The sequence below is a fragment of the Strix aluco genome, chromosome 11, assembly GCF_031877795.1.
Source record: "Strix aluco isolate bStrAlu1 chromosome 11, bStrAlu1.hap1, whole genome shotgun sequence".
NCBI classification, from domain to species: Eukaryota; Metazoa; Chordata; class Aves; order Strigiformes; family Strigidae; genus Strix; species Strix aluco.
Window position 1 is genome coordinate 16,201,300 of NC_133941.1, and position 25,321 is coordinate 16,226,620.

The following is a 25,321-nucleotide window of genomic DNA, read 5'->3' on the forward strand; positions in this document are numbered from 1 at the left end:
TATTTCTATAGAAACAACAGAGAGAACAGGCATATGCATCATCTCTTCCCTGTCAGCCACTGTGGAAGGACACTTCATAACTGATCTTCAACTAGAAAACTTCAATTTCAAATCCCTTTGAAATCTCTTCAGTTCCCTGACACACCAATGTTAAGATTTGGATTCAGTAGAAATCATTTACTATGCGACAACTACAAGTAAGTTCCCCTGTCTTTACCTAAAGACAGTTTTGGGCTTTGAAACAGAAAATATCACATTTTCAAAGAGGTGAACTGAATTATATGCTTCTTAAAAACATAAAAACTGAACAGACAGACTCTCTTGGCTACTTCAGAGGTTTCTGTAATACTTACCGCTTCTACCAAGCTGTCTGCACTCCTCTGTTTGTCACTGTGTTTATGCCTAAGGTCATTAGGCACAGTTAAATTGGCTGGTGTAAATGTTCGGTAGGAAATATCGGGGTCATCTGTGTACCAAGAGCTCCTATGCAAGGAAGGCAGGCTGCCATTCATATGCTCTGTAGATTCAGCCCTGTCAACCTGGATGAGAGGTGTGTAATACGGGGTACGGTCCCTGTTGGGAGGGGTCGCAGGAGGGGTAGCCCAGGAACGCGTTGAACGACTTGGTGAATGTTTATGAGCTTTGCTGGAATCCAGGCCTGCAACAGCCATGACCTGGTAAGGAGAAGAGTTTTAGAAGTTAGTGATTTCCAATGCTCATACTCATTTCTCATTCCAGCAGTTAGTTCAAACCAATTGTTCGGGCAGCAGCTATGCAAAGTTAACATTTCCTGATGTTTAGTAGTCACGTAAAGGAGGAACAGGACTGAAATTGGTAAGTTGACAGGATAAAATGGTATTTTTTCTATTATTACTCAGGTCACAAAAACTTGGTATTAGCATCAATAAAGAAGAATCATTGCTTATACAATATATTAAACAAAGCAAGCAAAGCATAGAAACATTCCTTCTGTCCTGTAGGGACAGGATAGGAAGGTGTCAGCATGTTCCAACCATTCTGGATGGTGTCTCTGGGCTATGGAAATTGCCATCCTCGCAGGGCCATGTCAGCGCTGGGCACTGAGCCTCACAAGATGTGTACGTTGTGCTTGGAAATTTTCACAGATGGGGCTCAGCAACTGCATAGCCAAAGATTAATAGACAGTTGTCATATTATGCAGTCCTGGTCAAAATTCCTTAGGGCATCCTGACTCTTTGCAGACACTTAAAAGAGTCATAGGGGCAAACTACTCATTTTCAATGTTTTGTAGAAGGTCGACGTCTGAGAAGCCTTGTGTCTAGCAACTACAAGCCTACACTTGGCCTAGAAGACATGCACAGGCAAACTACGTAATACATTAGTACTGTTTGAAAAAACAGTGAAAGTCACACATGCACTACCGAAGCTGGAAAGATGTAATTCATTAATAGTTAAATAAGATTTTGTGTTTACCTGCTGTTGCATTAAGTGAAGCGGTAAAGCAGTGCGATGGAAATTAGGAGAGAGTGGTATGTCATCTTGACTACTTTGTCGGCGGAGGCATTCAAAGTTAAAGGAAGATCGTCTATTTGCTACAGGGAAACCATAGTTCATTAGGAAAATAAAATACTTTTCCTCAAAGTCTATTATTTCCAGAATTCCAATGCGAGTCAACTATCACACAAATAAAAACATATCCCTCAGTAAGAAATAAGTTGTGCTAACAGAAGCAAGCAGCTGGTTGTACAATAAAGGATAGATTCATCATATGAGCAAATGCAGTCCTAGGTAGAAACCACGCGAGCAGCCTGACATGACAGAATTTGAAGCATCTGTTTCACAAAGCCAGCTTGTGTTATGCAGCAGCCTGGTTCAGAGTTTTGCTGTAAACTGCTGTGAATAGTTAAAAAGAGTCTCTTCTTTCTTCCCCATGGTTTTAAACTCTTCATTCTAATGAACCAGACTTCCCCAAGGAAATAGCAAACCCCAGTTCCTTGGAAGCAATGTGCGGTATGAAAAACCATATCCAAGTCAGAGTGGACTCATGTCAGTTCCTGATGTTTATTCTGTTACTTATGACAGTGACAAGCCATGGTCTCTGCTGTTCCGTATGCTGTCACTATTTAGGTAAATGTTAGAAAGGAAAAAGTAGAAATCTAAACTGGGTCAAGATGTTTGGCTGATGTGGAAATGTTTCAGTTGGTCTTGGTGAAAGCCTGCAGAGCAAAGGGAAGCAGCGCATGGGAATCACTCCTCTGTGTTGGCTCCAGTGTGCAGAGAACCTGGACGCCAAACAGCAGCTGGAATCCAGATACGTCCTCACAGCTGCAAGCATTGTAGCAGAAAACTGGAAAGAGCCTGACTGTACAAAGCAGTGATACAAAATTGTGCTCTCTTGAAACTTACTGAAACTATTCTTGGTATCTTTTTTTCCCAACACCAAGAATTTCATTAATAGAATTGGAGTTAAGTGCCATAGACTTAATATTCCTCATAGTTATCACCAGGCACTTAATGCTGGATATTAACCATCGAGGTTCCTTAAAGAGTCATTGCACCAAACTAGGCACCTCCAGGAGGTGATTCAGTCCACTTAAGGCAAACTTTGTGTCTCTTTCCATTTTCTCTGTGATAAATCCAAATACAGGAATGTAAGCCTTGCTCCTTGCTCCTAACAAATGCTGGATGTCCCAATACCAAAATGAATAAAAAGCAAACCAAAAAGTCCTCTCATCCAAAACAAGGCACTTCTTTGCACCTGCTTCTCCCCAGGAACAAGTCTGAAAGAATATCTTAATCATGTCTCAGTACACTTCTGGAAGTTGCTCAAATACTGTGGTGATGAGTTTGGTATAAAAACCTTGAGGAAGCTTGACACAAAGCTCAACTTACTAACTACAGTACTCAGCCAAGGCACTCTGTTACATTAACTTGGACTGAATCCTGATGCTAGCAGCAGCTGTTCAGTGCAATGTTGCAGGTTCTTTTTCTTTTTTCTTTCTTCACGTGAGAACATCAAGACTTCCTCCCCAGGCCAAACAGCCCATACAGTAGTTACAAATAATAGGTTTGAGCTTCTTTTAAAATCTGCTGAGATACCAAGTCTCCAAAATTTCTCAGCTGTGTTCCTGAACATTAAACAAATGGTTATGACAGGAGGCCTGACTGTGCTCTTGCGACATTGTATTGGTGTAAGTCAAAGGACTTCTGACGTTAACCTTACGCAACTCAGATCAGAACTAGGTCCTCTTACCCTAGGATATCAAATGCCCTATTATCTAGGACATTTATCTAGTTTCTTGTAAGTGAGATAGAAAGTGTAAGTTTCCTCTAAAGCAATGTCTGCTTAATAGTGTCATCACAACGTTATCAGAGAAGTCAAATGAATCCCAAAGGCTGCAGTCACAGGAAGCCTTCAACCTTTGCCTTGTAACACTTCCATGGGAAGACCCCAGAGGATTTTTATAAGGTTGTTCTCCTGCAATGTATGGAATGGCTAGACAAGCATCCATCTATTTTTTGGGCTTAAAATTCCACAGCTATCAGAAAAGCTTGCAGAAAGCTGTACAGGAGTCTCCTTTCACGGTCTCCCCTTTGTCCGATGTCTTTTCCTTCTGCTACTGGAAGTGATCTAGCAGCTTTCTGTACATTTCTCTATCATTCATCTGAGTTGAGTTATTTACTCTCTATAGTGCAAGACTCACTCTGCTTTTTCCATCTGTGCCCCTTAAGGTCAGAAAGCCAAATAGCAGACAGCATTACTGGTCTTGTTGTAAGGAACAGAGTGCCAAAAATGAGGATCCAGCACTGACGGTATTGCTGAAGAATGTTTTCTTTATTATGTAATTATATATTTTGCTGCTGCCCTTTACTACAGCTTTCTGTTGCTTTAAACAGTCAGAGACTGTACCTCAGCCATTGTATAATGATCCCACTACACTTGCCTCTGAAACACTTTTATTTTTTAAATCTATACCTGCACTTTCTTTAGGGTGTCTGAGCCAGGAAAGGACTGAAACCCATTTTCCCACCCACAGGGTCCTTGCAGTCATACTTCCACAGATGAATATACCGTGATGCTGGCTGCTAGCATCATCAGAAGGAAAGACAACTCTGGCTTTGCTAGAAAGCCACTCCACCTTAGAGCAGACAAAACGTGGAGACTCTTCTAGAAATGATCCTGTGTTGTTCTGTCTGGATGGCACTGGTTAGATATGGCATCATCCAAAGCTGCACACCACAGACCTGGCTGCGCTGTCCACACTATGTATAAGAGCACTCTTAGGGACAACTGTGGGGTTGCATGGAGCCAAGTGTTTCTTGTGCACCAAGAAAAAGCCTCAGAAAGAGGTTTATTTTGCACTTCACAACCCCAAGTGTTTCCTCTCTGTGAAGTGTCAGAGGTCAAAGATCAAAATCCAAGAGTTTTGAGTCGGTGCCTAGTTTCACTAGAGGATTAGCACTGCTAATCTCTGCAGTATGGCCTGGAACATACCAAAACAAATTACAAGATAAGAAGCATGAGAACTTTTAGAAATGCAGATAAAGCAATACTGTACTTGAGATAAGGAGAAACCAAGGTAAAGGTCTAAGGCAGAGAATAAATGAAAATTAAACAGGTAAAAAAAATCAGTTGACAACACGAATTCAATCTATAAATTGAAACATTTTCTCCCTCAGAAGAAACACAGAATATTAATCATTGCTCCTGAGATGGCACAACAAAGTACTAGTGTGAATCTGAAATAAGATGCTTAGCTCAGGAACATTTTTGTTTTCCACAGGGACTTGAGAAACTCACATTAAAAAGTTAAAGGCGCTGCAAAGGTAAGGAAAAAAACCCAAACCCAAAACCAAAGCACCATTAAGCTCACTCAGTTCCCTCTTCCCTGAAAATTGTCCTGCCTCTAGTATTTACTAAAACAGTAGATGGAAATGCCACTGATTACAATGTCATTAAACAGCAGGACTGTTAAAAGACAGGGGAAGTGTCCGCAGGTGTGAGACAATGGCACCGACTCAGGGCAACACTGCACATCTCTATTTGTGAATAAAGGGCTCACAGACTGAAACCCTCTGGTCAACATTTCAAAGCAAACCACTGCTGCATTCTGCCTTACTCTTTCTTCATTTATCAGATTAAGTTAAAACTGGCAATTAAATTTGTTATTTTTATGTTACGGGATGAGTGAGGCAAGAGATACTAGAAAGACTGACTTGTAAGGTAGGATCCATAGGTTCTCTGAGCAGTCTCTCAGGACGGATGGGTATTTCTGCCATACACAATAATCCACTAGCAACAATAATCAAGAAAAGCCATGTTTGAAATCCAAATTAAAAAGAGGCCTTTTTGAACTGGAACATGTCTGAATGCATTAAAATAATTCTAGATTTGCAAACAAATTGTTCTTACGTGTTGGTGTTGGAGGTAGCAGCCGTCTCCTAGGAGATCTTTTTGCATCATAACAGATCTGTGAATCATCTTCCTCAAAAAAACCGTGTGGGTGATGGTAACCTTTTGGTCTCTCAAAATCTGAGTCATGGCAGTGATATCTACAGTGGTAATCATATATATGCCTGCATTTAAAATACAATAAAGAAAATATTAATTTCAGTCAGTTTCTGTAAACTGATCTATTAGATTTCTTCTAAAAGATTTTCAAATCTACTCTTTCTCCAGCAAGGTAACCAAACATTACATTATATAAGTACACTACTCAATTTTAAAATCCAGTTTCTGTATGCAAACTGATTTTGAGATAACGAGCATACAGTTTCGTACTACTATAGTTACACAGTAAGTTCTCAGGTGAAATTTTTTTTAGATTATATTTATATAGTTATTCTTACCAGTACAGGCTAAAATGTAGGACCTCATTCTACATTGCTTTAAAAAAAAATAAAAATACTCTGTTCTGCTGCCATGATGTCTTGTGAACCCTGGGAAATACGTGGAGCACAGAAACTCAGAGAACAAAATTAAGTCTTTTACATTCTGGGTACTTCTCTTGTCGAAAATCAAGTCTCGGAAGGGTGTTATCTGACTGCTTCTATGCAAACCAACAAGATGCAGATTAGGGTGCCAATTTTGCCAGAATTCAGATGTCAAAGAAAGACAGTAGAGTAGGAGGAGGAGAATTAAGCATGTCTAGCACTTGAGCATATACATTTACAGATCTAAGATACAATGACAATAAATTCCTCTGCTTCTGAGATGGACTTCATAATAAAAATTTATTGGCAGAAGTGGAGGATATTTTTGAGAAGTTATTGGATTTATTCAGTAGAAGGGAAACATAGCTATTGTAAGGAAGATTAACACAATCTACCCAAGATCTTGTAAACGCATACCTCTTTCTATGTCATAATGAGAAAGTGAGTATTATAGAATTTAAAAAATCATGAGGTATTTGGGAAAAAGGTGCATTTAATTTTTTTTTTAAATAGGAAGCCTTTCAATATTACCAAATATAGGTTCTGTTCCATGGCAGATTGATACTCAGAAAACACTGAAACAATCTCACATTTTAAAGACTAAATCAGGAAAATCAGGACTTTCTCCCAAAGTAGCACCCAAGCACTGCCTGAATAACTGGAAACCTATTATTTATGTACAGGAGTGGTCCCAATGCAAAGTGAGGCCCCGCACTGTTGCTGAAGCCAACGGCACAGCGCTCAAATCAAATGAATGTGGGAATGCTCAAAGCCAAACTAACTTGGGAGCCACTGTTCTAAAGTTAGAAAAATCCACCCCAGTCCATTTCTGAAGAAACTGTGAAATAAAGTTGTAGAGAAAAGCTTACATTACCAAAATTAAACCAAGGTCTTTTCTTCTTAAGTCTGAACTTAAGATATTGAATACAAGGATCACAGGATTTAAATACACAGGATCAGGCAAGAGTTGCTAAAACCCACTACTAGGCCTTGGAAAAACCCTTGAACAGAGATACTATAATTAACTAAGATACTATTCCAAGTTTTGGCTGGAGAAAACAGAAATTAGTTTGAAAACTGAGAAGAAACAGGTTACAAAGCTAGAACTCTGCAATTACAGTACGGAACCTTCAATTAATACAAATTTGGACATTATGCAGTAATACAAATTTCTAAGAAATGCTAGTTGTTGACTAAAATTCAATTGATGGCATTTCCATAAAGCTTACGAATTAAACTTAAAGAACTCTGTTCCAAACATATAAAGGGCAGGACAATTATGACAGTGTTAAGTGTTTGTACTAAAGAGATAACAAATGGTGGCAGGAGGAGCATTATTAATAAAGAGGTATAATGAGAATTTTCAAAAGGAAGTCGTCCAATTCTTTATTGGTCCAGCTAGTACTGCCTTATGATCTTAGTCCACAGTTCACCAGCTTCACCTTTCTTTTTAAGTTAAATTAAAAGAAGAAAACCATTTCTAAGAGTTCCTCTATCTGAGCTTGATACGTCTTCCATTGTACGTAAAATTTTATAAGTGAAACGCTTCTTTGGTTGTGCGCTACTTTATACTCGGTTCAGAGGAACTTTGTACTTTCCTTTGAATTTGGTACAGAAGTTTTGCTGGAGTCTGCACATGATGCCACATTCAAAAGACCTTTGGAACACACACTATTCCTATTCATCATTTCGCTTGTCAGCACCTGTGGAGTACTAACTCCATTAGAGAATTTTCAGTTTAAGTGTGCTTAATGAAGATTTTAGAGATATGTACCTAATTTGTTGAAATATTTTTCCCAGTTTAACAAATATCCTCACCTGCTTCCTGACAACATACTGTCTTCCTCATAATATTCTTCTCCACTAAAATATTCCTGCTCTCCCAAATAATGATCATCATTGCAATAGTCTTGAACTTCACGTTCTTCACGGCAAATAGTAGGTCGACGCCCATCACCAGAGTCTGATCTGTAAATAGCAAATACTTACATTATTTAGTATTTTATATTTCTATAAATTATATATTGTATATTTTATACACAGTTCTTTTAATGTGCTTCCAAGAAAAAAAAAAAAGACAAGCATTAACAACTCTCTTGTCAGAATGTGGTGTTACAGTAAATTGCATAGAACTGCAGTTCAGAACGTGACTATTTTATCTATTTCTTAAAGATGACATTCCTTTATCTCCTTATGCTACAAATAGGGAAATAATTAATATGGGGATGCTCAGTGAAAACAAATACATTTAAGACATTTTTACAAAATATAAATTCAGAGTTCTTTGAAGAAAGACAGCCTCTCTCAAATGTCTGAAGTTTGCCAAATGGCTAAAATATTAAGGAGCACGCACTGAGGTATTCCAAGAAAAATCAGAAATGGATGTGCAAATCTAGACATTAAAAGCTAGCACTGAGCGTACATTAAGCAATGCACTTCAAATAACACAATATATCCTATTTTTAAAAGTTGTCTTAGAAAATATTCAGACATAAGACCAGAAAAGATTTTGGGCTCCCTATAATTGGAACTGTGCACATGAATATTTAGCAAAGCTAAAGCCAGTATTTTTTCCAATCTTTGCAAGTCAATTTTAAACAAGGGCTACCATCAAATGAGATCTTTTGGGTGTTGAAAACTGCACAAACCTGCGTGGACTTTTAAAAGGACTTGAATAGTTTTGAAATTTACCACAAAAGTTTATCCTTTTAGAACAGGCAGTGGAAAATTTGACTTAGAAATTGTCACTTAAGTTATTCAGCATATGCATTATCATACAGTTAATTTTGAAAACTGTACTGAAGAAAGAAAAAGGAGGGAGGGGGGAAAAGCAGCGAAGGGGGGAAAAGGAGGGGAAAAAAGAAGAAGAATAAAACCTACTTTGTCCTCTTCAATTATGTCAGAACAATATCAACTCACCTAATATATGTTTCATAGTAGCGAGTTCTATCCAGGTAAGCCATGAAAACAAGGAGAAAGACATTTTAAAATCAGGTAGTTTAGAGAAATTCACTGGTGATTACAATGTCTGTAACTAATAATTTCACCTTAAAGAAAAGTACGGCTTTCAAACCTTATTAAAATTATATACATTTCTCACGTCAGAGCTATATTTTAAATATGTATCATACATCAGTAGGCAACAGAAATGAAGCTAAATACACAAATTAGTTTCATGCAGCATAACTCTTCTTATAGTGTATTTATAATATATAAATTTGGTTAAAGGCAAATACATATTTGTAAAGTTACCTCCTACTGCTTGGCCTTCTACGCTTCTCATGATCAGTTCTGGAGTATGAATGGTAACCGTTTTCAGATCTATGCTCATGATTTCCAAAATTTGCATGTTTTCCATGAGCAACTTTGGACACGTTGGCATTATTGAGATTGGCATTTGTTGAGTTTGGAACTTGCTTTCCTACTGAGTTGTGATTAAGATGATTGTGGTATATAGAATTTCCTGTCTGAGGATATATAGTTTTCTCAGTATCACTTGCAGATGGAATTGAAGGCCGCTGAACGTGTAAGGGACGGTGTGTGGTATTGATCTGTTGAAACGAATCTCGTCTGTCACTGCTAATATGGTTTATGTGGTTGCCAAAGAGGGCACCGTTCCTCTGTTTTAGGGGAAGAGAAAGAAAAAATTACATCAGATACCTTAACAGAACGTCTTTTTGACAGCGATAACTTACTTTTCTCTCCTACATGCATAGAAAAGCAGCAATTCAAATAATCTGTGATTTTTCTTTCTAATTTTATGATGCTTCAGATGGGATATCCTGAAGTGATAGAGATGTGATTGTGATGACAATATTTGTATTTCAGAGTCAAATCAACCTTATGCTGTGATCATTATTCTTTTTCCGTACAACTAAATGTGACATCTAGCTTTCTCCACATTTTATTATGCAGGAGAAACCTAGATTCCCATACATGAACATGCACCAACTTCCTCAGAAAGGGATGTGTCTGCTTAATTTTTGAGAACACTTTGGTGGAATTCTCTCCTGTTATCCCAGAGCATGGGTTTGCAACAGGCGTTACTTGGACAGGATGGAGTGCCATGCAACAGCTTGCAAGCATATCTCAAGTATCATTAAGCTTCAGTGCTTCCATTCTTTCTACTTGCAGAGGTACAAGAGCAGTAACTCTTTATCAGCCCTGAGAGTGTAATGGACGGTGAAAGAGAGAATGAAGTGTTAAGTTACGACTATGACATGCAGCTCTCTTTGACACCTGACCCAGATTATGTAGCCTCCCTGTCTAGCCAGGTGTGGGTCTTGGATGACAGCAGTCTGTCTTGAAGCTCAATCTAGGGAAGACAGGACGTAATGATGGTTGGCAGAGAAATCCATCTAGTGTCTCCAGTGCTGCATCCTCCTCTTGCGCAAAGGACAACAGCAAGCTCTGGGGTTTCTGATGTAATTACTGCAGAAGCACGCTTTTACACCCGCTTCTTCGGAAATGCTTGTGAAAAATTAAGTTTTCTTGCTGGCTGACAAATGGTTTGCAGATCACTCCTGATTGTAACACCAACTTTACATGCTCACCGTTAGACTGAATATCTACAGTGTAAAAGAGGATAACTATTTTTTGTTTTCTGATTGATTCTTATTGACATCCCTCACAGGAAATTAGAAATGGCATGTATATTGACTTCTGTGTAACTCCAGGCATTTGTTTTAAAATATGCAGCTCTGTATCTGTTGTGGTTTGGCTGCATAGAATTTCTCTTCTTCCTATCTACCACTGCAGAAGTTAAGACACTTCCAGTTTAAACCTTACCACTATCAAAATTTGGGATGGCAAGCTTTGTGCCTTTTCTTAGGATTTGCTTAAGAAAAAAATAAGAATTAATGAGAAAGAATTAGGGGCAAGAGAATAACCCTGTAGGAATTGCTTCCTAAATTTATGATGAGATGCAAGTGTCCTGGTAATACCATTTTTATAAATCTATACATAACATATACTTATTTATAACATACTTATATTATGCTGATTTGAGGGGATTTAAAATTATTATTGTTCTTCCATATACAGGGATAAGCTCATTCTTTAATCTCATACTATATGACAAAACAATTCACGTAGCTGTGTTCTGACATTACTTTATAAACATCTTCCTCCTCCTCTGGATTGTTTTCCTCTGGTTCATCATCTTGCAAGTCACAGGATATAGCTCGGCGTATTTCAGGGCCAATATCATGAAGTGTCCTTAGTCCTGCCTAAATCAATGACAATATCATAATACATTAGGAATGCAAATTCTTTTTCGTTCTTTAATTACAGGCGTGTAGATTTATTTTAAAGGACAGTTAAAGTTTTTGTACCCTGGCATCCATAGAGGATGCATCCTACTATATGTGTCTTTATTAATAAAAGGCTTATATTCCAGTACAACCCAGTTGAGGTGATCATGTCTTTATTATCACAGTGTAGATTCTGACTAAAAGAGCACTGATGTTTATGGAACCCTACGAAAATAAAATTCATCTTATAATAAAGCATAACTAAACAGCAAGAACTATAATAAAATGTGTTTCAATTAGATGTATATTTACTGTTAAAAACATGTTTGCAGCCTGTGTCCACAAAAGAAACACAAGGAGATCTTTGCTACAGCAAGAGCAGTTTTAGCAGAGCTCAGATGGAAAAGAAAGCAGTGAAATAATTCCAGCTCATCTGCACTGCCCTGTGATATGCAGATATTTGATTTAAAGCTTTAGTTTAGGACAGAAAACGATGTAGCTACAGTAGCATGGACTCAGCATATATCAGTTCATATTGCTCTCAAGCCTGCTACCACAAGCAACCTTTAGGAAAAGGGATAATGCTGAAACTGCCAAGGACAGACCTGCACATTAGAGAGGAAACAGACATCATACTCAGAGCCAAGAATTCAGTGCTTTTGTGTAGGCCTTACTTCAAAAAGGAGATATTTTTCCTGTTTTAACTCTGGCTGTCATGGTCTGAAGCAAAAAATGCAGTCTTGTTTTTTCCAACTCTTTTTTTTATCTCCTCAGGTTCAGAAGAAATCAAAGATCTGTTTGTTTAGCTCTACACTAACATTATACTTATACTACTAAAAATCATGCACAGCACTTGGCTCAATTCTTGATTATGATCTAAAAGCCTGATTTATTATTTTTCTGCATTTTTTGATGCAGATGTGAGGGCTGTCCCAGCCCATCTGAGCTGTACATCTATGGCATGACACTGACATTGCATGTTACTTGCCCTGGGGTGGCATGAAGATGTGTAGAGAATTTTGTGTGTTTCAGAGCTCCAAATGGAGCTGAAGGACCTTGGAGGGCACCAAATGCAGCCTGGTCCCATTCACGCTGCCTAGCACACACATTCCCTGGAGTACAGCACAGCACCGCAGCCAAGTTTCAGCTCAAAATGGAAATAGCAGGTTTGCTGGGGAGCAAAATGGCATGTATGCAGTGTGGGCAATCAGAACCTGGAAAGGAATGAACCAAAAAGCTTTGTATCTAACAGTGGAGATTTACTATAGGCTCCTCTTCAGGTTTCACTCATACCAGCATTTCATTCCTGAAATCAGCCCTTGACTAATCACATTAGCTACATATATTTGGCAATTACATTTCCTTCTTCAGGGATGAACTTTGAGAGTTACGCTATAATTGAACAAGGCTCTAAAAATCGTTTACTAGTGAGTTAATGTACAATATACTTTTTCTGAATACATTATGCTTTCTCCCACTTCTTATGCTAATCGCATAGTCAAGACCTTCACAAGGTTGTTAATGTCATCATTTTGTATGGTGCTAAAGGGAAGAAAAATTAACACTTTAAGGTACAGATTTCGAAGCAGATGACCAAAGGCTTCCATGTATTTAGCAGAGGATTACTATTATATTTTGGTTATTCAGTCATTAGCAAGAGTAGTCACTTGCATTTCATGCTCACTACCTGCTTATTTTATAGCAAAGAAAAACAGAAAGAACAAAAAACCTCAAAGCTACACTGACACTTTAACATAAGAATAAACTGAGGTTCGTATGAACAGAATACCATGCAAGGACTACTGAAATAAGAAAATAAGCATGCAGAAAAAATAGCTGAATAGACCTACGCTATAGCAGTGAACATAAGAGACACAGTAGCCAAGTCTTGATTCCCCCATGTTATTCATCTTCGCAGAGCCCGTCTTCTAACACTGAAGCCGAGTGCACTGCTCTACAACTACACAAAAGCTCTGTGCTTTCGGTCAAACCGGGCTCCCTTCAAGCTAAGACTTTCTGTGAACACAGTGCTCAGACAGCAGTATTATAAATTGTAACCCTGGCAAAAAAGTACTAGCTTATATTACTGTCTGCCAAACTGTGACAAAGTCCCACAAATGTATGCCTAAAAGCTGAGAAAAGCCATGTGTTTGGCAGCAACATATTCAATAGTGATTTAATTTTATTTCCAACTGCCTTCTGGTTTACTTCTTGGTGAATTACTCCTTTACTCAAGAGAAAGCAGGCAGCTTTTATCATCTCATCTCTCTTCAGTAATACTCATTTTCATGTAACAGACCTCTTGCAATGACACAGTCAACAGCTGAAGACTAAAACCTGGATCACCATATATAAAAGTATATATTAAACTAAACCGATCAGCTTTATTCACTCACAGCCAGTACTGAAGCCACAGGTTCTACAAGCAACATCAGCTTGCAGAATTAAAATATTCCTCGGTTTATTTTGCTCTAACAGAACCACCTAAAATAATTTTGTGAACTCTATCATTAAAATTACTACTGCCATGTACTGCCTCATTTTACCTGGTATAATCTAAAAGTATTCTAAGTAATCTAAGAACAATTCTTACCCCAGAAGAGCACTGCAGAGTGAGACAAATTCTCATGTTGAGCTCTTACTGATAGGAGAATTAGATCAGTCAACTGACATTGAAGTGGGCTGATATAAAAATGCAGGAATTGATACTTATCTGTCAGTAGGAAATTCCCTTCTCTGAACCACATTTAATGTCTTCTGAGAAGATCATAGAAGTAGCATGGACTGATAAAACATTTGACTTTACCTTCAAGCACTTCAGAACCAAATCAAAGATCTCTTAAAAGAACACACACCAAAATCAAACCAACCTTCCCCACATCTCTCCACTATTTACAGGGAAGAAGGGTCCTTCTGATACACATGTCCCCATATAACATTGCCCATTTTAGTCTACCCAGCAAGAAGCCTAGAGACATTGTAATGCACAAAAGAGCAATGGGAGTATATCTTATCCTCCATTTGAGAGGTTCCAAAAACGGCTACATTTAAATGTGAGATAATTTCTTCTCTTAGAAAAAAACCTGATTGGATGAGACTTTACAAAAAGAGCACCTGGATGGTGACGTGTCTACATTTCCCAGAGGTGTGCTCGTTTCTTTTTCACTATGACTGCTTAAGTTCTTCGGGGGCAATTATTTCCCTAAGCAGAAATTTATAAGACCTTTTGTTGTTGTTATATATAATGATTCAAGACTAGCCACATTCCTGAAGCATCATGCTATAATGATTTTTTTTTTTTTTTTTAAAGTCAAATTTGAATGTTACACAGAAATTGCTTCCTCACAGTCTTTGAGCATGGCTTATCAGAGCTGCAGAGGAAAGAAAATCACAGCTAATTCCTCTTTACTTTCCTGAATCAGAACATCCAGGAGACACCAAAGACTGATATAAGAACCTTCATAATATTTCAGCTGGTTGGTAAAGATTGCTGGAACGGTCACACACTCTCTAATCTCCCTTATATCCTTATTTTTTATGACAGATTCCTAATTCTTGAAGATTTTCTCATGTCCTGAGAGAATTCTCACCTTTCCTTAAAGGAAGTTTCATGATTATTTTATGTCATTTCAGTAGTAAAAACCAACTTCAAAGATCTTCCCTGAAGAAGTGTAAATGTGAATAATAAATATTTATTTATTTCCTATTTTTGGAGGACCATCACATCATTTCAAGAAGCAGGAGGCCAGTTCTGCCATCATACATACATCTAATACCCATCTCAGCTCACCAGACTGGAAACCTGCCTGGTTCACAAAGCTGTAAAATCAGGCCAGTGGCTCACATTTCTAACAAAATGTGTTAGTAATCCCAGAATATCGCAGAACACAAAACTGTTCAGTTCCGTTCATCTCTAACCTTCCAACAGAGTATTATTACTTGTTATACAAAAATGGTTTTGCCTAATGTATCTGTAACTTGGAAAAAAAAATTTTTTTTTTTTCTCACTTGGGTATTAATCTTTATGTGCATTTACCCTATACCTTTTAGTAAATTTTGTTTTCATCAAAGACACTGGAAGATTAAACGGCCTGTAATGGAACAGATAAAACATGCAAGGGACATGTTTAGGCACCAGTTCTGTAGGGCTAACATTGATCAAAACTGCACCATTGAATTATTCATGCTGTTGTGCAAGAGGACATCTGTTGCTTCTACTCAGGTTTTTCTATTTTATTATTGTTTCTTTGAAGTAGAGGAAGAAAAGACATTAATGCTACTGAGTTTGATTGCCTCTAATTCTATTCCAGAGATTTCACTAGAAGTTTGCAAAAAGAAGTTATTTCTTATTCAGATCCTTTCTCTCCAAAATTTAATTTTTGATGCCCTCCTTGCTTAATTTTTCCTTGTAGGCATGAGAAAGATGAGATGCATCAGTCCAATGGTTAGTTAGCAAACCAGTGACACACAGTGTGCTGAACAACATAATTACATAAAAACCCAAGCATGTCTTTAAATAGGCTTTCCTGTAAATGCACAAGATGACTTCAGATTAACATGATAATTCTGTGCAGCTGTGCTTTATGAGGCATAATAGCACCTGCAATGTTTTCAAGATGGCAGGAAGCCCTAAGAAACCAGTGCTGGGTCCTAAATAGCATCCCAAGAGACAATTAATGATGCCCCTGTCTGACCCAGCATTGAGATCACACACATGTGCCTTCAAATGCTGAAATAATAGAACTGTAGGAGTCCTTCAGTGAGAAAAAAAGTCATACGACTAATAACTGTATTTCTGAATTGATCATTCAGAGAGAGATAAGCTTAAAGATGCTTGAAAAGCACCTCACACCAAAACATCAAAACATTTAAAAGTTAAGATAAACATTAAAAATTAAACAGTTAACATTTTTAAAGTCTACTTTTAACAAATGCCAAATAGATTTTAAATCCATTTTCTATGTCCATATTATGCATAGAACAGTAACATCATTTTAGATGTATGTCTTATATTAAGAAATCTGTGTATCATGCAAGACTTGAGAGTCATTACTTTTAGAAAAACAGTTAAATGCTTATAATTACTGGAACTACAAAAAGATAATTTTCCCTATATCTAAACTCAGCCCACATCCATTTTGAGGTATGGTGCAACCTACATATAGATGCAATTTAAGCTTAGTTTAAGAAGTGCAAGCACAATACACTTATTTAAACAGTGAGAATCACGATCACCTACACTATTTCTAGTCACGTAAAATACACAATGCTTCCTCTTTTGAGGCATCTTATAGTGATACCAGGAAATGGAAGAGACATTTGTAAGCTTTACTTCACAGATTTTAGAAGAATGATGTATATTTATGCATATTGCTATATAAACACACTAGATCTGAAATAAAGCATAAACATGATTTCTAAATACTTAGGTCTTCAGAGCTTCAGAATACTGAAAGCCCATGACTCTAAAAACGTTCATATAAACCATTACATTTGTAGATGATGAACATGTTTTTACTACCTGCTTATTTCACAAAACAAAAACGAACAAAAAACCTCAAAGCTACACTGACACTTTAACATAAGAATAAACTGAGGTTCGTATGAACAGAATACCATGCAAGGACTACTGAAATAAGAAAATAAGCATGCAGAAAAAATAGCTGAATAGACCTACGCTATAGCAGTGAACGTAAGAAACATAGTAGTCGAGCCTTGATTCCCCTGTGTTACTCATCTTTGCAGAGCCCGTCTTCTAATGCTGGAGCTGAGTGCACTGCTCTACAACTACACAAAAGCCCTGTGCTTTCCATCAAACCCAGGCTCCCTTCAAGCTAAGCCCTTCTATGAACACCACATGAACATGGGAGCACAATTAAATTGAACTTGAGCAACATATTAACCCCTCAGCTGATGCCTACTAAAATTTTTTTTCCCTTTTTATTTTACTGTTTACTACAGAGTTGATATTACCTATAAAATTTGCAGAGAAAAAAGCATGATTAGTTTAATTTGAAACATGTTCCTAAAATCAAGTTCAGCTCAATAAATTTTGTGTACTTGTGATGTGATGGGAAATGTCCTTTTAGTTGTGTGTATTAACAAAGAGAGTTACGTGTAAATAAATGTCAAATATAGATGCAAACATCACATAGTTTACAGTATTTTCCCTAGGAAAAATAGTGTAGAATTAATTAATTCACTCTAAGTATTAGATGAAAGTAATTAAATTTGTTCATGCTTCACTTAGCATTTATTTTACTGGCAATGTGACTACTGTTTGGCTCAATACAAATTTCCATCACTACAAAAAGACATCTCCTAAACTACTGCTACAACTACAATTTTGTTCTGATCTTACACAGAAAATATACTTGTTCTCACTGCATAAATATCAGTCAATAGCATTAGAAAGTCACTGAGAGCCCTAAGGATTTTTTTTTTTTTCTCATGTCCTAGGAGCATGTATAACACCACAAAAATGACAGTAGATAGCTAACATGAACTGGCCACCTATCATTTCAGAACCACCTGCTTTTCTTCCCTTCACAAGAAGTGAAAACCCCTGGGTCTGCAGAAGACAGACTGCTGTAGTTCCAAGGGGTATTGTTATTTAATTTCTGCAGAGGTTTTCAGTGACAATATGCAAGTTTAGACAAACTGCTGTTGGTTATAATTTGAAATGTCCCTTTCTGAGTGAGGAGAAATTTGAAACTTCACAATAAAAAGACTTTACTGACTAGCCTGAGCAGATAATCTTCTGAGACCCACTTCGCTTTCTAGAGTGCTTCCTCTTCTCTGACTACGTGTACCCAAACAGCAGCCTGTGCTAGGCTAACAGCAAATGCTGCATCCTTGAGGAAAAACTGAGCTACGAAGAACAAAAATCACCCTGAATGCAATATTGTAGAATAAGAAGGGTAACTCCTTTCTGCTGCATGCTCTGGCATTCAGAAAGCAAATCTTGTTTTACAGGGAGCTCCATTCTAATCTGCTGACTCGGCCCAAAGTTTTATCGTTACTTCTCTCCCAAAAAATTTCTCAAACCCAGTATCAGAAGCAGCTGTTTTCTTTATTCCAGTTGGGTCAAGGTTCTGGCCTCAAAATGGTGAGCAGGCTGCCAGCGACACTCTCTTGACACAGTACACAAATTTTGGTCTCATACAACCAAATGAAATTCAGGCAAATGATGTGATTTTCAGCTTCATGTGTTAGAACTCCTAAAGTCTTAATGACAAAAAGAAGTATTCTGTACTTTTTCTAGTGCTAATTCAGAAGCTGTTGATTTTTACAGCATTTACGCTGTCCCCTGGGAGGCAGACACAGCCACTTCTCACACTATAGTGCCTGGAAAAGTCTGATCAAATGCTGGACACGGTTGAATAAAATCTCCTACAGAAGTCACTGCTGGCCCACCCACATCAGTTTTCCTTTTCTTTCTCTGGTTTAGCTTGTTACACTACTGTTACACTGTGAAAGAGCCACCTGCACAGTGGAAGAGGCATTTCTAAGAAGTATTTTATCGCATTAAGGACCAATTATCATTACCTTGCAGAGAGAGAAATTCAAGTAAGCTAAAGAGAAATGGAAGGGGAAGAAAAAACCCAATCTTTACAACAGGTGTTTTTAAAGCTGTTAGTTTTCCTATTAGAGAATTCAAGATCAATTTCAAATGTATTCAGTCTTGTTAAACACTTATCACTGATCAACTGTAACATCCTCTTAATAGTTTGAAAAGGACAGAGGCAGCAGTTTTAACAGCACTGCATGAAAAGTGCAGCTCATTTCAAAGTGAAAGCAGAAACAAGTGCAACTCCTTTAAAGAACTGCTTGGATTTTGTTGGCAGAAAGGCAGGGTAACTCCCTGTTACCTGTGTAACTCTCAGAACCTTGGAGGGGGAAAAAAATGCACCTTGTTTTCTTGTTTTTTCTTGATATTTTGCATTTCTTGACATCTTTGACGTCAGAGAAGCAGCAGCTAAGAGGATTCTCTTAGTGTGAGTTGCTGGTTTTGCACATTTTTATCACTGATGTCAGACACATAAATACCATCAGGGCTCGGTAGTTTACACATACTACAAGTTACTACTACTTTTGTTTTATAGAGCAATATGGTAAAGAAGAATTTCTAAAGCAACAGAAAACATTTTCCACTAGTTCTAATTTTTCAAACATTATCTGAAATAAATTTGAGAGTGTTAGCATTGTAACTTTAACTAGAAGTAATTAAGGATGCAAGGGGTATGTATGTAAAAAAGCAGGGTTAAGTAAAACAGTTAATTCAGAAAACCTAAGAACCTATTAATTATTTCCTCAAGCCACTGAACCTCCCCTAACTTAAAACTGCTTTTCAATAACTATGTGATTATATATAACAACATTCTTTTAAAAGTAAGAAAAAAGTACATGCCTTGCATTCTGCAAAAGTCAAAGGATGGTTGAAGTTTCTTGAAATTTAAGAGTATTTTATTGACAAATATACACTAATAACTGGTTCAAGTGGGATAAGAGGCTTGATAAAAGTAAATTTTGCTGTAGTAATATGGCTGTAAAGTTCTGGAAAAACATTTTGATGGCAATGTAACTGCACACATAGAATGCTTTTATCTAGTGAATTGCAAACGATAGAAAACACATTTGGGAGAAGGGTAAAATTAAGGTGCCATTGATTTTAGCTATTACATCCACTGCCAAAAGTTCTTGATGTAACAAAAATCAGTGTATCTTTTTACTTAACCTTGAAATCAAATTATTTTAGTGTTGTTCTAAAGATAACATCAGAACAGTATTCTTAGACATGTTCCTTAGTCAGTCTGCCTTCCTGGGGCCACAGATCAAATCTTTAGCTAAATAATGTGGGTTCCGTGGGAAGATTTAGTCCCACACTTGTTGAAACAGGACTTACTAACATGACTAATGTAGGCCACCAAAAACCTCACTGGACCTTCCTGAGCTCGCAGAATTTTGTCCTGTGTTACGCAATTGTCTTCAACTAACTAAAGATGGTGTAGATGACTCCTATCTTTTATACTAGATTTTTTTCTAAGTGCTTTTCTTGTTGAAAACAATTCTTTTTATGACCTTGAATTCTAGTTGTAATATCGTGAAGATTTTGCTTTGCAGTTCTACAAAACTTTTTATCTTGCATGTCAAAGCTCTTAAATTATTGCACATCATTTTTCTGCCTAAGTTAACATAAGTCATTCCATTGGAAACAGCAGCATGAGAAGTAAATGTTCTAAGCAGTTTTAGCTAAAAGCAAGGTATTCATCTTAATATCCTAGAACATAATTAAACAACTAGTAAAAAAAAAAAAAAAAGGTAGGTATAACTCTCTTGGAAGAAGCAGTGCCTTAACCCATTTGACAGTTAAATGGTTTTCCCTTCAGTATCTTCAAAAGTACTAAACAAGACTATCATAAAAAAACAAAAAAACCCACCAAACTCCCAACAAAATACCACTGAGAACATGAGGATTAAAGGAAGGTAAAGAGGAGTGATCTATGTTAAAAAAATTGTTACATTCTCATGAAACAGGGAAAATGGTATCCATTAATTTCTTGTCTCAACAGTTGTCCTGAGAATTAAAACACAGAATGGATTTCGTCACAAGGAACGTACACCTTCTTTTTCACAGTGGATGTTTACTCCCTGAAGCCAGGGAAGGAATGACATGGCCAACTATAGGAATCAGCAGATTTATAAAACTGTAACTCACCTCTTGCTTCGTGCAACAGTTAAGAATGGATTGTAAAGCTTGATAGCACATTTTCTCCCTTTCTTGGAGGAGAAAGGAGATAAGGAAGGCCAGACTAGACAATGCAGCAATTGCAAGGTTTATCAGATCCATAGGAAGCATGTTCTTAACTAATTAACTAATTCTGCAGGTAATTCCAACTACCCCAAGAGAAAGTTACAGATGTCAGCAAAAGTACAAGAGCATTTATTGCTCATACAGCTTTTGACACAAACTGGAACAGGTGATACTGCTTTTTATCTGCTGGTTTGCTTATGGATTTTGCAACATGACAGCTGGTCTGCAACAGGGTGAGATGTTGATAAGAATATGAAAATACAGTTGGTCTTGCTCTCTACAAATAGAAGAATTGGATGGCTGGAGAGTCTTTCCTTATTGCAGCCTGATAGAAGTATTTTCCTCATCTTATTTAAAGCTTATAGCAAACAATTCCTATATAGGAAGGTTCTGAATGACAGAGCTTGAAAAACTAGACAGGCTTAGCCCAGCTTCTGCTGATTTGATCCATTTTAGCAGTCCAGAAAGCAGAAGTGGTTTGCAGTGGTATTATCATGACTAACAGATACTGTGAAATCTTAACTAGTTTAGAGAAACTAAAGAAAAGCTGCTGCTGAAGACACATGCCTGCCCCGGTTACAGGAAGTTTCTAATTTCAGAAAGAAAGTTCTCAAAACAATGAAAAGAGAAGGTAAACATAGCCAAGAATAAAAATAAAGGTCCCGTATTTATTGGCAGATTTCAATGTCAGGAACTCAGGTGGAGTTGAGGATATTTCTCCCCTCCAGAGAGGAGAGAAGGCTGACTAATTTAGTACTTTTTTTTGTTCACAATCTGTTCCACCCATATCTTCATAAGTAGTTAGGTGCTGCAATACTGTATGTGCAGTTTGTAGGATTAGTTTACACAGGGATATATAAACACACAGTAAACTCATCTGGATGAACTGGGTAATAAAGATATAAATCCACTGTGATTGCTATATGAAGTTCCTTCAGTATTTACAATAGAAGTATGACGTATACTGACATAACAGTCATCACAATTTCCCTAAGAAATTGGATGACAGACAGTGATACTGCATGTTTCTGCTTTTCTTAGTATATTGTTTACCAGAGAGATCTGCAAACATTAGTTTACTTAGAGTATCTGAGAGGATAAATGGAAAAATAGCTATTAGATCTGCAAGAACTGAAGCAACATCTTCATAGTTACAAGCCTTTCACAGATCATTCAACAAAATTTCTGTAGTTGAAAAACAATTTTGATGGTACACCTGTAAATTATGCTGCCAAAAATGGTTGTTAAGAAGATAGATTTTTGAAAACATTAGAGTTTTCTAAGCATTTAAGCTTTGGACAAAGCAAGTCTGGAATGAAGAGGCTGAAAATGGAGAGACATCAGATTTTTATACATTATAAGGCCAAAAGGATCCTCTGTGATTATTTATACTAACTTCCCTATAATACATCCCACAGGACTGTTCTTGGGGACATTGATCAGAAGAAATCAATTCCTTGTTGAAATAGAACATCTCTTTTAGAAAGATACTGAGGTCTGTTTTAAAGCTGTATCCTCATATAATTAATTATTCTAAAAAACATGGCATTCTGAATTTGAATTTGAGTTGCTGTAGCTGTAGTATTGAATTATATTATCTTTTATATTGAATTATATTATTCTTTTATATGCTGTACTGAAAACCCATAAGACTGGGCTTTTTCCCAACCATAGGTTTCAAGTTTCTTTGAAATGGTATTTCCACTTTTATTTGGTAAATCAAGTTGAGTTACTACTGATTTGTTAGAAAGACAAAAGTAGAACAGAAGAAAATGAGGAGAAAGAAAGAGACAGAGAGAGAGAGAACAAGATAATGAGAGAGAGAGAGAGAGGGAGAACCTTCCTATCTATCAGCCTGCCTCATTTTACTACCACAGGAGCACTGTTTTAATCAGCAAAAATATAAATGCCAAGCCTCAAATCCCACAAGTCTTTGTAGATTCCTAGCAGAGATCCATGGTCATTTTAAAAATTGTTTTGAATTGAAAAATATTTGTCAAAGACAGAGGAAGAGCTAATTTCTTCCCGTTTCATCTTGCCCTCTGTTATTGAACAGGAAGCGCGATCTGATAATAAACAACAAAGCACATTCACATTTGGAAATGCAGTGTTTGTTTCTATATTGTTATGTGTGAACTTCAAAAACACAAGTGGAAAACTGTTAATACTGTGGCGTAAAAGTACCTTTGAGCTCCTTATGCTCAAATGCTTCTGCAGTGAAGACAACTCCTTCCTAGTCCTTACTAAAAATCCGATGTCTTTCACTTCCCTCTCAACTGTTTCCAGTCTTTCTTTTTATCTCTTCCATTCCCCATAATTTTCTCTTCTCTCATGAGATGCAAATATAGTTCATACTGGCCTGGCAGGCCATGTGCTCACACATCAATAGCAAGAACTGGGATGAATCTTTCGCTGCCTGTTGCATCTCTTATGCTTATAGTGGCTTGGAACAGAATGTGTGTCAGAGCTGCCAGCAGAGACATTCTCAGGAAATAGGAATGAAACAAATTAGCCACTTAAGACAGCAAAGATCATTCTACTAGATCAAAGTACAAACCAGCAGGATTTTTAACAAAGAAAACAGTATCTAAATCAGGTTAACACATTTCTCCCCTTTTAGAAAGGGATTTTCACAAGATGTTCCTAAATTTTGGCATCAGAATAGAAAGTTATCAGAAACATCAAACATCTTTGTAGTTTATAGGAATCTACTCATCGTTAACTGAAATTCAGAAAGTCCCAATCCAATAAAAATAGTGCAGTGTATGATGTCTGGAATTATTTGAGGACAGCCTTCCATTTGCCTTTTTCAAAGTTCATGATACAAAGGGTATCACTGGACAAAAGTTTTCAGAATATACTTTTTCGATGACATATACTCTATGGACTGCTTGCTGCAGGCCTGTTGAGAGACAGCTGGCCAAATCTGTTGTCCTGGTTTCCATTTGATAGCTTGTTTTAAGAGACAGACAGAGGTATATGACGTTAATGTAGTATGCTAATATTACTTCCTATAACAGAAATTGATGAATGTGAAATTCAGACTTTGTAAACATTAAAAAATACTAATAGGAAGGTATTTCACGAGCAATCGTAAGTGGAGAAGAAAAAGAACAGTGAGAATTAAGAAGAAAAATGATACCATATAAAAAGTTCTTTTCTGTGAGGTAACATATATTAGGAATTTATCTGAGAACTGGCTTATGGCATTGTAGGAACACAAGAAATTTAACAGTTAAAGCAAAACAAAGAACAGAAATGATAGCTCAGAACTTCATTTATCTGATTTTACATCAGCAACTTTAGATTGTGATGTATCAACTAGACTTGCTAAGAAATTGTATAACCATTGCTACTGTTTGAATAATCCACAGAGAGTAACTTTTTGTACTTACCTTGTTAAAGACAGAATAGCAGGATTATGTTTTACTTTTCTGACGAATAAGGGCCAGAAGTGTCCCAGATAAATAAAATCCTTGCAGCAGTGCACAATCATCAATATTCATCTACCTGCTATTTCAAGTAAGCTCACAAAATGGTTAGTTAAAAATGTAAAAACAAAATCACCTGCAGAGCAATCGTGGTATTCTTCGCAGGATATTTCCCCACCAGTCCTTGTTCTTTGCGTTTCTTGAATTTCCTAAAGTAGTCCTGTATCAGGAAGGTGGCATAGAACTTCCCCACGGTTACCTCATCATCTAAATGAACAGACCAGACAGATCTCTCCCAAGTCAGCACATTTATCAAGAGCCTGTATACTCACATCTGATTTGGGGGGAAAAAATAGGTACTATGCTTTCAGCTTACAACAATGGAACCTGTAACTAGCTTAAAAGCAATGTTTTAGCAAGCAGTTTAGACTCAGTCAGTTAAATGAACTCATCTTTAATAAAGAAGAAAATACAATACTTTACCAAGTCTCATGTACTTCTAAGTAAGCCCACGTAGGTGTCTAACGAAACCATAACCATGTTTGTATATGCATAGAAGCTGAAAGACTGGCTTTAGTTACTTGGAATAAAGGGATTAAAATAAAAGTTACTACGGCTTACATACAATTATGTTCATAAAAGTAACTCTATTAAAAAAACAACCCACAAATCAGTCCTGCTTACAACATTTTTGTTTTCACCGCTGAACCAAATTTGCTTAGTCAGTGTATCAACATGGCACTGTTCTGACTGCATAAGGACTTTTGACATCTTTGCAGCCTGCTTTGCCATGCACACTTTTTTACTGGTGTCATGCCCTCACTCTAATACCTGAGCACCTTCCAGTTTGAATTTTATTTGTCCCAGATGCTCATGTTAGGCTGTATCTTCTGCTATCTTATTATCATCCA

General features: G+C 37.0%; 1 protein-coding gene across 6 annotated transcripts in view; it reads right to left on the reverse strand.

Annotated features, from left to right (window-relative positions):
* Positions 1 to 25,321, reverse strand: part of CACNA1D (calcium voltage-gated channel subunit alpha1 D) — a 196,666-nt gene that overhangs the window by 2,863 nt on the left and 168,482 nt on the right. For all 6 annotated transcript variants that reach the window (XM_074836259.1, XM_074836260.1, XM_074836261.1 and 3 more), the window contains 8 exons: positions 24,547 to 24,677; positions 11,025 to 11,141; positions 9,166 to 9,533; positions 8,833 to 8,859; positions 7,732 to 7,881; positions 5,393 to 5,556; positions 1,453 to 1,571; positions 354 to 674 (listed from right to left, as the gene is read on the reverse strand). In XM_074836259.1, coding sequence (XP_074692360.1) covers positions 354 to 674; positions 1,453 to 1,571; positions 5,393 to 5,556; positions 7,732 to 7,881; positions 8,833 to 8,859; positions 9,166 to 9,533; positions 11,025 to 11,141; positions 24,547 to 24,677 — 1,397 coding nt within the window. The remainder of the gene's footprint in view (positions 1 to 353; positions 675 to 1,452; positions 1,572 to 5,392; positions 5,557 to 7,731; positions 7,882 to 8,832; positions 8,860 to 9,165; positions 9,534 to 11,024; positions 11,142 to 24,546; positions 24,678 to 25,321) is intronic.